The 15,077-nt window shown below is 48.6% G+C and overlaps 9 protein-coding genes across 9 annotated transcripts; 5 read left to right on the top strand and 4 right to left on the bottom strand.

Annotated features, from left to right (window-relative positions):
* Positions 1 to 144: 144 nt before the first annotated feature.
* Positions 145 to 920, top strand: N7500_009530 (uncharacterized protein; the record flags this gene model as incomplete). Its single annotated transcript, XM_056680669.1, has 2 exons — positions 145 to 292; positions 343 to 920. 2 exons carry the CDS (start codon positions 145 to 147, stop codon positions 918 to 920), a joined length of 726 nt encoding a protein of 241 aa, XP_056528051.1.
* A 342-nt stretch (positions 921 to 1,262) lies between these two features.
* Positions 1,263 to 3,214, bottom strand: N7500_009529 (uncharacterized protein; the record flags this gene model as incomplete). Its single annotated transcript, XM_056680668.1, has 11 exons — positions 1,263 to 1,307; positions 1,359 to 1,430; positions 1,484 to 1,551; positions 1,607 to 1,661; positions 1,718 to 1,777; positions 1,831 to 2,223; positions 2,276 to 2,626; positions 2,696 to 2,751; positions 2,806 to 2,877; positions 2,929 to 2,987; positions 3,045 to 3,214. The coding sequence occupies 11 exons, from the start codon at positions 3,212 to 3,214 to the stop codon at positions 1,263 to 1,265; spliced, it is 1,401 nt and encodes a 466-aa protein (XP_056528050.1).
* A 452-nt stretch (positions 3,215 to 3,666) lies between these two features.
* On the top strand, positions 3,667 to 4,119 carry N7500_009528 (NADH dehydrogenase [ubiquinone] 1 beta subcomplex subunit 9; the record flags this gene model as incomplete). Its single annotated transcript, XM_056680667.1, has 4 exons — positions 3,667 to 3,686; positions 3,737 to 3,869; positions 3,918 to 4,038; positions 4,094 to 4,119. 4 exons carry the CDS (start codon positions 3,667 to 3,669, stop codon positions 4,117 to 4,119), a joined length of 300 nt encoding a protein of 99 aa, XP_056528049.1.
* A 223-nt stretch (positions 4,120 to 4,342) lies between these two features.
* On the bottom strand, positions 4,343 to 5,155 carry N7500_009527 (histone H2A). Its single transcript, XM_056680666.1, has 3 exons — positions 5,071 to 5,155; positions 4,710 to 5,002; positions 4,343 to 4,654 (listed from the first exon to the last, which is right to left on the bottom strand). Exons 1-3 carry the CDS (start codon positions 5,121 to 5,123, stop codon positions 4,602 to 4,604), a joined length of 399 nt encoding a protein of 132 aa, XP_056528048.1. The 5' UTR covers positions 5,124 to 5,155; the 3' UTR covers positions 4,343 to 4,601.
* Positions 5,156 to 5,711: 556 nt separating this feature from the next.
* N7500_009526 (histone H2B family protein) lies at positions 5,712 to 6,290 on the top strand (the record flags this gene model as incomplete). The annotated part of the gene is made up of 3 exons (XM_056680665.1): positions 5,712 to 5,886; positions 5,966 to 6,037; positions 6,112 to 6,290. The coding sequence occupies 3 exons, from the start codon at positions 5,712 to 5,714 to the stop codon at positions 6,288 to 6,290; spliced, it is 426 nt and encodes a 141-aa protein (XP_056528047.1).
* A 331-nt stretch (positions 6,291 to 6,621) lies between these two features.
* N7500_009525 (cysteine protease ATG4) lies at positions 6,622 to 7,910 on the bottom strand (the record flags this gene model as incomplete). Its single annotated transcript, XM_056680664.1, has 3 exons — positions 6,622 to 6,991; positions 7,040 to 7,484; positions 7,604 to 7,910. The coding sequence occupies 3 exons, from the start codon at positions 7,908 to 7,910 to the stop codon at positions 6,622 to 6,624; spliced, it is 1,122 nt and encodes a 373-aa protein (XP_056528046.1).
* Positions 7,911 to 8,802: 892 nt separating this feature from the next.
* N7500_009524 (uncharacterized protein) lies at positions 8,803 to 10,534 on the top strand (the record flags this gene model as incomplete). The annotated part of the gene is made up of 2 exons (XM_056680663.1): positions 8,803 to 10,031; positions 10,081 to 10,534. The coding sequence occupies 2 exons, from the start codon at positions 8,803 to 8,805 to the stop codon at positions 10,532 to 10,534; spliced, it is 1,683 nt and encodes a 560-aa protein (XP_056528045.1).
* Positions 10,535 to 10,683: 149 nt separating this feature from the next.
* N7500_009523 (putative C2H2 finger domain protein) lies at positions 10,684 to 12,348 on the bottom strand (the record flags this gene model as incomplete). Its single annotated transcript, XM_056680662.1, has 2 exons — positions 10,684 to 12,178; positions 12,236 to 12,348. 2 exons carry the CDS (start codon positions 12,346 to 12,348, stop codon positions 10,684 to 10,686), a joined length of 1,608 nt encoding a protein of 535 aa, XP_056528044.1.
* A 379-nt stretch (positions 12,349 to 12,727) lies between these two features.
* Positions 12,728 to 14,653, top strand: N7500_009522 (uncharacterized protein; the record flags this gene model as incomplete). Its single annotated transcript, XM_056680661.1, has 4 exons — positions 12,728 to 13,137; positions 13,214 to 13,367; positions 13,422 to 14,425; positions 14,479 to 14,653. 4 exons carry the CDS (start codon positions 12,728 to 12,730, stop codon positions 14,651 to 14,653), a joined length of 1,743 nt encoding a protein of 580 aa, XP_056528043.1.
* Between the last annotated feature and the right edge of the window lie 424 nt (positions 14,654 to 15,077).

The following is a 15,077-nucleotide window of genomic DNA, read 5'->3' as shown; positions in this document are numbered from 1 at the left end:
ACGAATCACGACGAATCGACGAATTGCGCCGACTAAGCGCATACAATCGCCGTGGGAACAGCGTGTATCGTCAGGACATCATGGAACCCTCTAAAACCGCTCACCTGCCTTTTATCTGATATCCCCCCAGTTGTTCACTTCAAAATGGCGGACCAAAGACCTGGCACTCGAGCCACTGTGGATCTGTTGATCCTCGACTACATAGTCTGCCTGTGTGTCAGCGGGCTCCTAGAAGCGATACTTGACGGAAGACCAACCGAGGACATTGAATGGGCTGCACTCTTCGTTGAACGTAAGCACCAGAGATCACTAGCAAAGGGCCATCCATACTAACAACTCTAGAATTCCACCGGCTGGTTCTCGGTCACCGTCTTGAAGGCCCTCTGCCCTGGGATCTGGACCTCAAATTGCGTATCTTGTACCTGTCCAATCTGTTTCTCCACTGGGACCCTCCCAAAGATCGTGACCTCGGTCACTTTGTGCCCTTGTCTGAGATCGCAGTTCAGTTCATGGACCTCTGTCACTCCGCAATCGACAACGTATCCCGAAGACGTTGGTTCGATCTTGGTGCCCATTTCATGGTGCATGCAATGATGGAAGAACAAGCGCGCTTCCCAGATCAGCTTCAGAGACTCTGCAACTGGAGAACCAACGACAGTGAGCTCGATATATGGTGGGAGGTCAGCCGTACTATGTTTCTGGAGCATGTGCCACCTCCATTTGGTACTGCGGATCCCATGAGCCGAGAGGAGCTTGATCAAAAATTTCCTCCCCAATGCCTACAGAATCGGTTTGTTGATTTTTTCGCTGATTTCATGGATATCCTGGATGTGCCGCTTCTTCTTCAACTGGAGCATGGTCAGCTGGAAGGGTTGACCAGGGAGGAGACACGGCAGATTCGAGAGTACTGTGGATTCTAATGGTCTCTCACTAAAAAAGATACGAGCATACGCCCTTCTATGTGCTCTCCTGGGTGTAATGTCAAGTTGAGACGACGTGTGTGAGGGCCAGAGGTCCACAAATTTGTCTGAAACGCAATACCACATGTACACTAACTTGACCACCACTTTGATTCAATCTCAGTCAATTTTTAGCCGACAAAGATCGAAAGCAACATATAGCACAACAGTACTCAGAGCCCAAGACCTATCCTTGACATGGCATTTATATCTTGGAAACATAATAATTTACAAAGGGCGCAAGGCCGCTCTAGGTACGGGAACACAGATAATAAAAGGCGTGTGACAAAACACTCATGTCACTTAACCAAGAAGCATGCGTCGGGGGTCCTCAATGTATTCCTTGACCTGCGATGGGGTTAGTGAGTAAATTTGGGCCGGACGAGGAGGTAGACATACCTTGACAAGGAAAGTAACGGCCTCGCGACCATCCAAGAGACGGTGATCATAGGTGAGAGCCAGGTACATCATCTAAAAATATTAGTAAACCGAAGGGAAAAAGTGATTGGATTGCCGGTACGTACGGGACGGATCTCAACCTTGCCATTCACAGCAACAGGCTTGTCCTTGATGGCGTGGAGACCCAAGACAGCTAGACAATATTAGATTCGAAGCCACCCCAGAAAAGATAGTACGAGACGACTGACCTGTTTGAGGAACGTTGATGATCGGGGTGCCCATCAGCGAGCCGAAGACACCACCCTGATCGAAGTTAGTCGAGTGAATTCTCAAAACACACATAGAGACAGGAAACATACGTTGCTGATGGTGAAGGTACCACCGACCATGTCTTCAATGGTCAACTTGCCGTCACGAGCCTATTGCAGGTCAGTATACTCAGCACCTCTCCCACAGAAAAACAACCGCTGACCTTCTTTCCGAGATCGGCAATGGCCTTCTCGATTCCAACAAGATCCTTGCCTTCGGTATTACGGACAACAGGAGTCACGAGACCCTTCTCGGTGGCGACTGCAACGCTGATGTCAACGTAGTCGCGGTAGACAATGGTATCACCACCGTTGGGACCCTCGATGGAGGCGTTGACAGCGGGGATATCCTTCATGGCAAGCACACAAGCACGGGAGAAGGCGCTCATGAAACCGAGCTTCACACCGGTCTTCTTGAGCACATCATCCTTGTACAGTTTCCGGAACTCCATCAGCGAGGACATGTCAACCTCGTTGAAAGTGGTGAGAGAAGCGGCGGTGTTCTGGGACTGCTTCAGTCGCTCAGCAATACGCAGACGCATGCGGTTCATTTTGACCTAGACCAAAATTAGTTGAAGCCCAAGTTCAAAAGGCATATTGGTGGTCAACATACCCGGCGTTCCTCGCGGCCACCAAGAGCTGGCTGTTCAGCGGCTTGGGGCTTGGACTCCGTCTTGGGAGCCTCCTTGGGGGCGCAGCCTTCTTAGGTTCGGGCTCCTTGGACTTTTGGGTCTCGGCGGGGGCGGGCTCGGCATCCTTCTTGGGTTCGGGCTCCTTGGGTTCGGGCTCCTTGGATTCGGCCTCTTTGGGCTTCTCAGCGCCCTCATCCTTCTTTCCACCTTCGGGAGCGGCGCCAAGCTCGATCTTGACGAGATCCTGGCCGACGGTAACAGTATCTTCCTCGTTCACGAGGAACTCCTTGATGGTACCAGACTCCGAGGCATTGACCGAAACGTCAATCTAACAGAAACCTCATGTTAGTCAACAATACTAGTCATGAGAGAGAGGGGGAGGAGGATTTGCATTTACCTTGTCTGTTTCGATTGTCGCAATTTCCTCGTCACGCTCGACGAAATCGCCAACCTCTGTACCGGAATAAGTAAATGTTTAAACGTTCGACCACAGCTGAAGCACCATACGTTTTGAGAACTGCTTGAGGGTACCCTCGGTGATCGACTCAGCCATGCTGGGGACCTTAATGATAGAGTCGGCTAAGCACTATTAGCAATTGACAAACAAGACCGAGTAGGAAAATCTTTTACCATAGGTCCGGAGTTGGTGTCCCCCCAGAGGAGCAAGGTTCAGTCGCGAGACATTGATGCTATAAGATTGTATGAGCCAAAATTGCGACGGGTGGTAATGACATAGATATACTTACCCGGAGGAAGATACCTGCAACAAGCCCGAAGCTGAGCGAGCCGATGTCTTTCGCGTGAGGGTAGACAATCCTTTGACATTGCGGAACTGGCTTGATGCCCGAGGAGTGGTTCTGGCCACAGCCGAGAAGCGCTGACCCGAGAGGCGCGCAATAGAGATTCGAGAAGCCATGATGGAATAAAAGCAAGATTTATTCAGCTAAGAAAAAGGCGAACCGGAGTGATAGATAAGAGAAAAGAGCTTCAACTCTAAAAATTAGAGGAAGCAAAGAAGATCAAGCTCGGATTAGATCGGGTCTTAAGGTAAACCGGGCACCTTTCCGGCAGAGGCGGACTATTCTTCTTCTACGGCAAGGGGGAGAGACCATTCAAGCGGGTTTTGCTACGGGGTGGGGGAATGACCATTTGAGCAAGTTTTATGCCGAACGAATGAGGAAGCCCAGAATAGTCAACCTGACGACATTGAAACCCTCGTACCCAACCCATTGTCTACCAGGAACACGAACAATCTTCAAGGGTTGTCATTCCTGTTCAAAAAAAAACTGGGTATCAAGTACCCTTTTTCTGCTTTTCTCTCCCTCTTTCAGCTCGCCGGAATTGGACCTGGGACAAAACTTTGGCACAATGTCCACCTACGCTGTTAAGTGAGTAGTTTGGGGTTTCCCTAGAGGAACAGATCACTGATCTATTGCAGGTCGCTTTACCGGCGCTCCCTGAAACTGTCCCTTGACTGGGCGGTCCATCGGCAGGTCTGGCGTGGACAAGCAGTTTATATCCGATCTCTTTTCGAAGCCAACAAGGACGTCCGCGATCCTCGCCAGCAACAGGTACGCGACACTGAAATCCATGTTTGGCAAACCTAACACATCCTTTAGGTTCTGTTTCGCGAGACAGAGAAGCTCTTGGAGGCCTGGAAGCACCCTGACCCATACCGGGCACCTACTGCGCCCGGCGGTAATAAATGGGAGCGCAACCTGCCGGCCCGAATCCTGCCATGTACGTTCGCATCTCCATGCGCTCTCGAAGTTGTACTAATCAGGAAACAATATAGACGCTCAACCTCCCGGTGCACACTAAGTCATATCAATATCGCGAAACACAATCTGAGGATTGGACCAATTGCAAACACTGAACTATGCAAAATCAAGTTCCGTATCTTTCCTACAGATGTAGAGTGCCCCAAGCAGAATTTAGAATCTACAATTTGGTTCATGTACAATATATAGCCACAAAAGCACAAAGTCATCAAGAATGAGAGTTAGTAGGTTTACAATGCATGAGAGATACAAAAGTTGATGGGTTTAACACTTGAAAGACCTGGAGTTTTCATTGATTTGGGCGCATGCCCAGAGCTAGTATCCGAAAGTTGAAATCCCTCAAGCAAGTTAAGGTCGTCGGTATCATTCCATGTCCGTAGACATAATGTACAACCAGGAAATTGATGGAAAAAAGAGAAAACGCAGAGCCATAACGTGCCCGTCCCATAACCCCATTATCGTGTCAAAGAACCAATCCGCGCCGGAAAAGAAAACAAACAACCCGCGAAAAAGATAGAACCCTTACAGCTCCTGGCTGCCCTTGCCGGGCTTGGGAGTCTTCTTGGGGAGAAGGTCTGGAGAGCATGTTAATATTTGCAAGAATAGAGAGAGGGTGTGGTGAGGACGTACTCTGGTGGATGTTGGGGAGAACACCACCCTGGGCAATGGTGACGTGACCCAGGAGCTTGTTCAGCTCCTCATCGTTGCGGATGGCAAGCTGGAGGTGGCGGGGGATGATACGGGTCTTCTTGTTGTCACGGGCGGCGTTTCCAGCCAGCTCGAGAATCTCAGCAGCGAGGTACTCGAGAACGGCAGCGAGGTAAACGGGGGCACCGGCACCAACACGCTGGGCGTAGTTGCCCTTGCGGAGCAAACGGTGGACACGGCCAACGGGGAAGGCCAAACCAGCCTTGGAGGAACGGCTGAAGAGATTCATGTCAGTATTTGAAACAGATGTATACAGGAAAGATGCGAAATGTAAACAACTTACGACTGCGCGTTCTTGCTGCCGCTAGCCTTGCCGCCGGACTTTCCGCCAGTCATTTTGATTGTTTTGGGAGGGGGGAAAAGGTGGGTTTTGGGAGGTGGATAGAAAGGAAGAGAAGATTGAAGATTGAGAGCTGAAGTTATGGTGTAAAGTCGCAAGAGCAGGTGGGTGAGCGTGTGGAAGCGAAGGACCTTTATAAGGACGCGGTGAGGGTGACGTTGGGGCGGCATCAATGGTCCTCCAGATCACGGTCTCGCTTAGATGTTGCAGCCAATGATCAATCAGATCAGACATTCCGCTTCAGGAAAGGTGTGGTAATTTAAACCCATTACCATACATAACAATCAGCTGAGCGTGCTGATACCCCACTTTTCACACCTTAAGACGCGTCAATGTCGGTTTAATCATACAGATCATACCAGGGTCTTACAGTATTGAAATTCGGCCTCCTTTGCACCCCCCTCCAGGATCAACTGGCCTTTGGAACACGAGTATAAAGACGGTCTCTCCCCTCATCACCGCGTCTCTCTAACTTATCCTTTCACATTCCATCTCTGTATTCCACCCACACGCTTCATCCATTACTCTTTCTCTTAACTCTTTCAACTCTTTTTTCTCCCCAACCTTTCCAAACCACATTCAAAATGCCCCCTAAGGCCGCTGAGAAGAAGCCCTCCACCGGTGGCAAGGCCCCCGTTGGCGGCAAGGCCCCTGCTGAGAAGAAGGAGGCTGGCAAGAAGACTGCCACCGCTGCCACTGGCGAGAAGAAGAAGCGCGGCAAGACCCGCAAGGAGACCTACTCCTCTTACATCTACAAGGGTGAGTTGATTTCTGAAAACAAAACCCCGTCGAGGGAGAAAGAAAAAAAACACGCGTCCCGTACTAACTCCATTTCTAGTCCTCAAGCAGGTCCACCCCGACACTGGTATCTCTACTCGTGCCATGTCTATCCTGAACTCCTTCGTCAACGGTATGTTTTTCTGTCTCATACAACCACGCGTTTACGCGTTTATCACGTCATGTTTTTCTGACTTGGTTTTCCAGACATTTTCGAGCGTGTCGCTACCGAGGCCTCCAAGCTGGCTGCTTACAACAAGAAGTCTACCATCTCCTCCCGGGAGATCCAGACCTCTGTTCGCCTCATTCTCCCCGGTGAGCTGGCCAAGCACGCCGTCTCTGAGGGCACTAAGGCTGTGACCAAGTACTCTTCTTCCGCCAAATAAGCGGCTTCTTTACGTTTTATTTCCAGCTTGCTTTTGTTTTTACTACCTCTCGATCTGTTATGGGCACTGAGGTGGTCGGTTATGGGTGTTTTGCGGGTCTCTAATGCGTCATGGGATGGCTTGAATTTTCTTTTCCCCGATGGGTGATTTTTTTTTTTGAATGGTTACCACTCGATACGTGAATGCGGTGTAACATAACTCGGGTCTGGGGCAGGCATGGATTGGCCTCCTCTACTAGAACGCGAAATTCCAAATGCTTAATTGCATTGCATCATGATTCTATTTCTCCTTTTCTCGGCGCAACCTAAAAACAAAAGGCTAGCCTGTATCTTTAGATCTCCATCTCTGAATCGTCCAGCACTTCAACTTCATCCAGAGCCTCGGCCCGACCATGACCATGATCTGACTGATGCTGACTGGGAAAGATGTGCACAATTCGCTGTCCAGGCGTAGATTGAATTCGGTTCTTCCAGTCAGCCCAATCATCTTCATTCTGGATGAGAAATCCGATGAGCATGCTGGGATCCATGTCCTTGATATGGATTCTTCGCAATCGACAGGTGTAATAGCTATTCAGTTCTTCTTGGGTGTAAAGCCCATTTGGTCGGTATGGTGTTGCGGGACGGGTGGTATGCGGATCAAGGAAAAAAAGATGGCAGTCTTGGGCCCCTACAAAGTAATGTGATGCCGATGGGCGTCCGCTGTTTTAGTTAGCGAATACTTCACTTTGAACCGACCCATGAACCTACCCTGCAATGCCAACGGATTGGGGGTATGCCAGTGTAGCTCGAAGTCCATCCCAGTACGCCGGGGTGACATTATCGATCCCCAACCTGGTCCCAATCAGGATGAGGGTTGGCTGAATTTGACCTGATTTGTCGTGAGCCACTTGCGCAAATTTGTCTTCATAAACGTTCGATGTGTCATTGGTTACATAGACCCTAAGTTGGGGAGTCTCGCTTTCGGTTAAAAGTAGCCTGTCGCTATCAGCATCCCTCTGTGACTCAAGCTCTGGTGACACGTACTGTATGCATTTGGCGGTTGCCGACGGCCCAAACCATTCACCGGGGTATTTCCCGCATGATTCTGCACCGCGGTTTACAAACCGATGTATAGAAAAGGGAGCATCCGGGTGATCGGCGAACATGGATATTAGCTTTGACTCTTCCTCCACTTTCTCCCCCCGACGCCAGTCTAGTACATCTGATTAGCTCTGGATTTGTTTGTTTGTTTCTTTGTATTTGATCTGATTCTTCGGGGAATATGGGAATATGGGAATATGGGAATATGGGAATATTGGATATATCTCTCACCTCGTCCGAGTAGTAGAACTGAAAAGGTATTTGCCAACAGGCTTTGTCCAGATCGGATCATGCAGCCCCACCCAGTATCCGATGTAAACCCCTGGTCCATCAGCTGACTTCTCAGGCGCACGCCCAGCGTCATCGAGGATGTTGCTTCTGGTGTCTTTGTTCGTGGGATCGGGGTGAAATTAGATCGATATGTGATCCATATCCTCGATCCAAAATCGGAAAGAAATGCCTTCGGCCATGCTGTGTCATTCGACGTGCTAGCATCAGGTTCTCTTGGGTTGTGTATGGTATTGGCTGTATGAGACATGAGACATGATATTCGAAGCTAAATCATCACTTAGATACTCACTGGTCTGGTCACTGAATGGTTGCGGGGGGGGCATACTCCCTGCCCAGGCACGATATCGACACCGCGGGTACATCATTTCTGGGTTCCGGGTCCCAGAAATATTGTACTATCCGTTTGCACTTTTCCATGTCCACGGTCATAGTTGGTGTTTGTTTTCTGCGGTGTCTTTGTTGTATGGTTGTGAATGTGGGCGATTCAAGATTTGGAGGTGATTAGAGAGAGAGGTATATGTACGGATATATATATATATATATATATATATCCCCCATCCAACTTTCAAGCCCAACCCAGTGACTTGAAAAATGACCGACCCAGCTAGATCGTAAGCAAGGCAGAGGGAACCCCCAAGCAAGACCGAATAGGAAAATGAATGATAAATATGTCGAGAGAGCTCGAGACGAGTCGAATCAATGAGGGGGCCTTCAGTCACGAGCCAAGACGTCACCGACAATGTTATACGTCTACACACCACATACTATATGTACTCTATTTACACTACTTACCCTATATAGTTTATATACACTGAAAGGAGATTCCATCGAGGAAGAAGAAATACACAACATAGAAAAATGAATCTATGAAATAAGATCCAAAAATAAATCCAAACACTGAATCCTGTTACCGCCTGTCACCGCCCCAGACCCGACCCAAAGCCAAAAGATTCCCCCGTCACTTATTTTTTTTTCTCTGCTTTTTTTTTGTCATCGACATATCAGATTCATCCCTCATGGCCCGTCATGGGAAATCCAAGGCCCGTACGAGGGCTCCAAGGGGCAGAGGTAATTAATGTGCCCATATTCCGTCGATCAATACTAACTCGAAAAAAGACCCATCGCCACACCAGTTTACTATGCAACAAGAAGCTCGGAACACTGAAACCCACCAGCGATCATGGGCAGACAGCAATCTTCGTCATAAAACCGTTCATTTTGTGAGCGCGGGAAGCTTGGAACCGACATTGGAACCGACATTGGAAGCAGAGGAGGATCAAACAAAACTGGACACGGATCAGGAGGACCCAAAGACCGACCATATACCGGAGCAAAAGCCCAACATCGAGCTTCCCTTCTTCTTTGACTCCAAGGGACAAGGAGCTGTTTATACTGATCACCCGGACCCAGTACTGCAGTCGAAATTATCGGATATCGACGACTCGAGCGAGGATGAGGTTGTGTTCACCGGCAGGAGGAATATAAAGCCCGTTCTCATCGAAACGCATCAGAGCGAGATCCAAGAAATTGTGCAGGCTACTACATTCACGCAGAAATCCCCGACATCAGCACTAGACACTGCGCCTAGGGACCCTCCCCCTACCGATACGCCCACAACCTACCATGCATCCAACACAGAGAGACCAGAATGGCCACCAAAAGAAGAGACCGATCCACTGGCCGACTATATTGCCAATATCGACGACGAATACCTCGAGGAAGTGACATGTAGTGCAAAGATGGATCTAGAAGGTGGCATTGACGTCGAAAAAGCCGCAATGCAACTAGATCTGTCGGCCTCGAGCCCCACAGCGTTCAAAATCGAATCACCAAGATCACCAGCTCAAATACAAATTGACACCGAACATGACTCAATTTCAACGTCAAGCGAAGATGACAAGCACGACATGGGTGTCTCTGAACCAGACGAAGACAACTTTGAAGATTTCGTGCTGCTCGAGGATCTGGCGAACAGATATTCCGGGTCCCTCAAGAAGGGTTCCCGTCGTGGAAAGCCTCCATTTCCATCGGCATCGGCACTTGCGGATGCTCTTGAGTCTGACCCATATTTCGGGTTTGACATAATGGACTTTGACCGGCCCAGTTTACGAAACAAATCCAAGGGCAAGCAGTCCATCCTCGACCCGATACTATCCGACAGTGAATTCGAGATCGAGCTACAGGAGGCCTGGCAGAACGACCGAACCAAAAAGAGGTTGCGTAAGATGGAGCGGGAAGAGCTCCGAGCCCAAGGACTACTGGGGAGAAAAGCAGGGAACCCAGACCTGAAGGTCAAGTACCCCAAGGAAATGAACATGGAGGAATTCATGACCGAGCTTCGCTCATTCCTCATGTCCGCTAAAAATAGGTTCGTTGTACATTTGCTCATTATTATCAACTTAGCTAACCCAATATAGCCTGTCCCTGCCGCCCATGACCAAGCAACGCAGAAAGCTGATACATGAATTGGCCAATGCACTGAATCTGAAATCACAGTCACGTGGCAATGGACTTTCTCGCTTCCCGGTTCTTAATAAGACCGCGCGCACTCCGCGATACACACCTAAGACAATATCTAACGTTGACGAGCTCTTATCCGGGAGGAAGTTCAACCGTCGTTTGTTCAAATCATGGGGCACGGAAGTGCAGAGATTCTCCCAACCAAAGCGTGGAAAGTCCGGTGCTGCTTCATATATGGATGGCGATGTGGTTGGGGCCTCTGCCCCGGAAATTGGAGCAGAAAATCGAGGCCGGGCTATGTTGGAGAAGATGGGATGGAGTACAGGTACTGCTCTGGGTGCCGCCGACAACAAGGGCATTCTGCAGCCTGTCGCGCAGGTCGTGAAGAACTCGCGGGCCGGGTTAGGTTAGATGTTTGGACTTGCGTAAGAATAATATTTTCTAGCTGGCGTATGCCTTGCTCAAACCACTGGAGATCCAAACGTAAGACTTGACGTTAAGGTCCTGGCATATCTTTGTGCTCTTTGTGATCTTCATCTTATTGAAAACGGTAAATGAGCCTAGTGTTTCTTTCCCTTCCTAGCAACTGAGCCCGTCAAGGGTTGTGCGTGGTCGAAGTCTCTTATATGATCGAATAATTTAGACTTGGATGTGAAGGGAGCCTGGCAAGTTGCACAAACAAACCCAGGTTGATCTGCTTGCTTCGCGGCCTTTTTTGCCCGTTTTTGCTTGGCCTTGCCCATCTTGAGAGTTGGTGACTGCTCGGTGAGGCCCGGAGATGACGAGTGGTCAGGTATATTAGAGTCTCCGGTGCCCGTAGACAAAGAATCCATATCGGCGCGGAGTCTCGTTTCAACATATTCCCGGGAGGCATAATCGTCATCGTATGAAGACGTTGGGGAGTTTAGCTCGGAAAAAATAGTTGTTTCTTCTGGAACATGCGAACTCCCTTGATTCTCAGCATCGATGTCGTGGCTCTTTGAGGCATCCAATCCCAGATCGACCTGTGAGGCAGCATCAACCTCATCTTTTCCGTCATCAACCCCAAGAGGTGGAGTTGTAACTGGATTGGCACCCAAGTCATCAGCAGACTCCAGGTCCAATTCATAGTTCTGTATTCGCATCTCCCAGCATAGCTGCTTGACTGCTTTCAAATGCTTCTTGCTACGTTCGTGCGCCTCAAATTGTTTCTGGCTTTTGAAATATTTGTGGCATGCAACACATTCAAAACTTTCAACCTCGCTCTCTTCGCTCTCTTCGCTCTTCTCCTGGTCGTCAGCTGCCACCGGTTGTTCTGACTGGGCCCACTCAGGGAGTACATGATCCCGCATCTTGGCTTGATTCAAAGCTCGTGATCTTGCAGCTTGTGCGGCCACGGACTGACGGAGCGTTTCCTGGCGTTGAGCCTCACTCTGGACATTGATTTTGTAACGCGGGTCACGTTTTTTGACAAAAGCCACGAGAGACCTGACTGCATCATTGAATTCTCGGATGCCTTCTTCGCGAAGACGTTTGTTTTCCTTTTCCATCATTCGTCGCACTCGTCGATCAGGCGCTTCGGAATAACGATGAGCATCTTTCCATGCGAATGATTTTTGGGTGGAGAATCCGGTCCAAGCAGCATAGAAGGGCCGCACAACGTTCTCAAAATCATCAGTACCAGATCCGAATGATGGATATTCAATAGGATCTTGATTTTCCCACTGACAGGCTAATCTTTCTTCCAGCGCGAGCTGTTCGAATTGCTCCCGCAAACCACCAAAGAATCCGGTTGGGGAGTCGGAGAATTCCATTCGAGGACTGAACTTTGAAAAGAGTTTGAGGACATCTTCGGCTCTCGTGATTCGAACATTATACGAGTGTTGATCCTCGGTATTTCCATTTGTCCCCAAAAATGCATCGCTATGAGAGTCATACCATGCTCGTTCCTGGGGATCTGCCAGTACTTCGTAGGCGGATTGGATTTCGGCGAATAGCTTGGTAGCCTCGTCGACATTCCCATAATTTCGATCTGGGTGCAACACAAGAGCTTTTTTTCGATATGCCTTTTTAATCCTGAGAGGTCGGGCTAGTTTTAGTTCTATATCCGCCAACATATTCTTTTCAACTCACTCCTCATCTGTTGCACCACGTGTTACACCAAGCAATTCATAATAATCGGTCTTCCGATCTGATTGTTCTGAAGCACCGGAGCTTGTCTGGCTAGTGGAATGAAATTGGCCCATGGTGTGAAAGAGAATGGGGGAGAATGGCGAATACCGCAATGACCGATTGTTTTGAAGTAATATTTGGTTATTGATTCATTTCAAATATAGGGATCTCACAGTAGTGACGGTAATAAGAGTATTTATAAAGGTTGTTGTAAGTAAAGAAGAAGAGGGAAGAAAAAAAACATCGACGATGAAGGGCTTGGCAATCGATAAGAAAGGCGGGGAGGGAAACCTCTCTTACCTCGGTGCTATTTTCCTGTTTTCACCATTTTCCTGCTTCTTGTATATCTCTTTCATTTGACGAGAATTGGATCTTCTTCTATCTGAGGAATGTGAAGCTGTTCTTCCCTTACTGTTCTCTCCTGCCCTTTCAATTAATCTTCCACCTTTAGGGATGGTTCGGTCTTTAATCCATCTTCCAGACGAGATCCTGCATTCGATTCTATGTTATTCTACTCCTCACTCCTGCGTTGCCCTCGAACAAACCAATAGTCGATTTCAAAATGTGACGAATGAGCGGTTACTATGGCGTCACCATTGCCAGTCGCATTACAAGTTCTGGGATGGGCGACATAATATGCCCCGGAAACTTGCATGCCCAGTGAATTCAACCGATTGGAAAGGGCTCTTTGTCTTCAAGTATCAGGTTGATCGATCTGTCACTCGGCTTCTTGGTAGTATTCTTGGTAGCCAGACTGGCCGGATCGAGAAGTTTCGCCGTGTAATCAATATGGGATACGATGCAAAGGATACTCTTCTACGATATAGCCTGATAGAGTCTGGGGAGGATTATTTGGCCAGAAGGTGGGCTACTACTTCTATGCAAGTTGACATGTGTTTCCCTCGAATTGACCAAAGTGCCTTGTGCCAATCATAAAAGGTACTATGCCAACGCGCTCTTAACTTGCTTGCACCGAAGTATTGCCATACCGGAATGGGCCAAACTCAAACGTGGAGAACCCGTGTCACTCGATAGAGCCTTGGCCTGCTTTGATCTCTTCATACCCGAGAGTGGGACTGGTGATTTGGATGAAGTAGGTGTTGTCCTAGTGTAACTCCTCAACAATATATACCTGACTTTGATCTAGATACGAGAGTCTCTGAATAAGATCCTTGACTGCTTCATTGCGTCTCACCCGGATCTTTCCCTCTTCACTCCTCGCGAGAAGGCGCTAGCCGTAGCATCTTGGCTAGGGCTGAATGGTCTCACAGGGATCAATCCTGAGCGGGAATATCATTCTTTGGAGCACAACTTTTTAGGGGTGGCTCTGAAGAGTCAAGAGCATAACTCCCTGCCACTGGTGTCGGCAGCAATATACTGCTTTGTCGCGCAGGGGGTGGGCCTGAATGCCCGTCCCTGTGGATTCCCATTCCATGTGCATGTGATTATTACGCCTCCACCGGGCTCAGATATCAATGGTAGTGCTCTGAACGGGATGGAGCCAGGGGAGCCCCTTTACTTGGACCCGTTTCGGGGCGCAAGGGAGACTCCTGTCTCAAATTTGCGCACTCAATTAACATTTCTGGGCATGTCCGACTTGGACCAAACCACAACTTTGGGTGAAGCATCAACTTCAGGCGTTATCTTGCGGTGCGGTAAGAACATATTGAACTCCATTCGTGTCGAACCACAAAATACGACCTTGCGTGCCACGTCAATAGATGTTGTGAGTGCAAAGTACGCAGCACTCTGGTCTGTGATGCTACTGTCCGGCGATTCGAGGCAGATGGATTTACGCCATCAATTGCCATGGCTCATGGAACTGTTCGCTACAGACTTTCCTTCTGATATATTTCTAGTTGAGGAGTACATTGCTCCTCTGTTCCATGGGCTGTTCGAGCATGAACACATTCTAAAGAGCCTTCATGTGATGAGGACTGTGGATGAGATCCCAAAGCAGATTCGGAGGCGACCCGATGGCAATGCAAACATCCAATACAAGGTGGGCCAGATCTTCCGTCATCGTCGCTATCATTACGAGGCCATTATCACGGGTTGGGACCCGGAATGTGGCGCGGGCGAACAATGGATGAGGAGAATGGGCATTGACCGATTAGAAGCTGGCAGGCATCAAAGCTTCTATCATGTGCTGTGAGTGGATCTTGTGTCATCTCCCTGGCTAGATGCTAACAATAGATGAGTAGTGTGGCGGATCGAAGTGTCCGATATGTGGCCGAGGAAAATATTGCAATAATACTGCCTCGCTTCACGGAATTGCCGAGTAGTTTGACTGCCATTGCGGGTAAGCATTTCAAAAGGTGGGATGAGAGAGAGCGGATGTTTGTGAGTAATATGAAAGATGAATACCCGGATGACTAGGTTAAATAAAAGGGATCCTATTTGGACACTAGAATACTCGCTGCATATCTGTGATAGGTTTGACTATGTTGGGCCCTGGACCTAGAGACTATAGAGGTACCGCAATAGCTTTTCTCTTTCTATAAAGCTACTATGTCTCGGATCTAAAAGGGGAGGCCTTGGCTTCTTCCAATAGATAATGATAGATCTTATAAAACCATCAAGTTTATCACCTTCTATATAGAGAAAAATATTATCCTAATATTTTTTTTACCCTATACGAGGGATCTTGGTGGCCTTCGGCCACCAGATAGTCCTTGTGGAGCGAAGTGACAAGGTTTTTACCTAACCGGCCCTTACATTTTTTTACAAAAATTACAGACCCTCCTTACGGAGGGTCCGCCACCCATATGAAAGATTTTTCATAAATCCTAGTTTTTCTCTT

The sequence above is a fragment of the Penicillium coprophilum genome (genome assembly GCF_028826855.1).
Source record: "Penicillium coprophilum strain IBT 35676 chromosome Unknown utg000006l_segment0_segment0, whole genome shotgun sequence".
Classification (NCBI taxonomy): Eukaryota; Fungi; Ascomycota; class Eurotiomycetes; order Eurotiales; family Aspergillaceae; genus Penicillium; species Penicillium coprophilum.
Note: the sequence above shows the minus strand (reverse complement) of the source record. Positions and strands in the feature narration are given on the sequence as shown.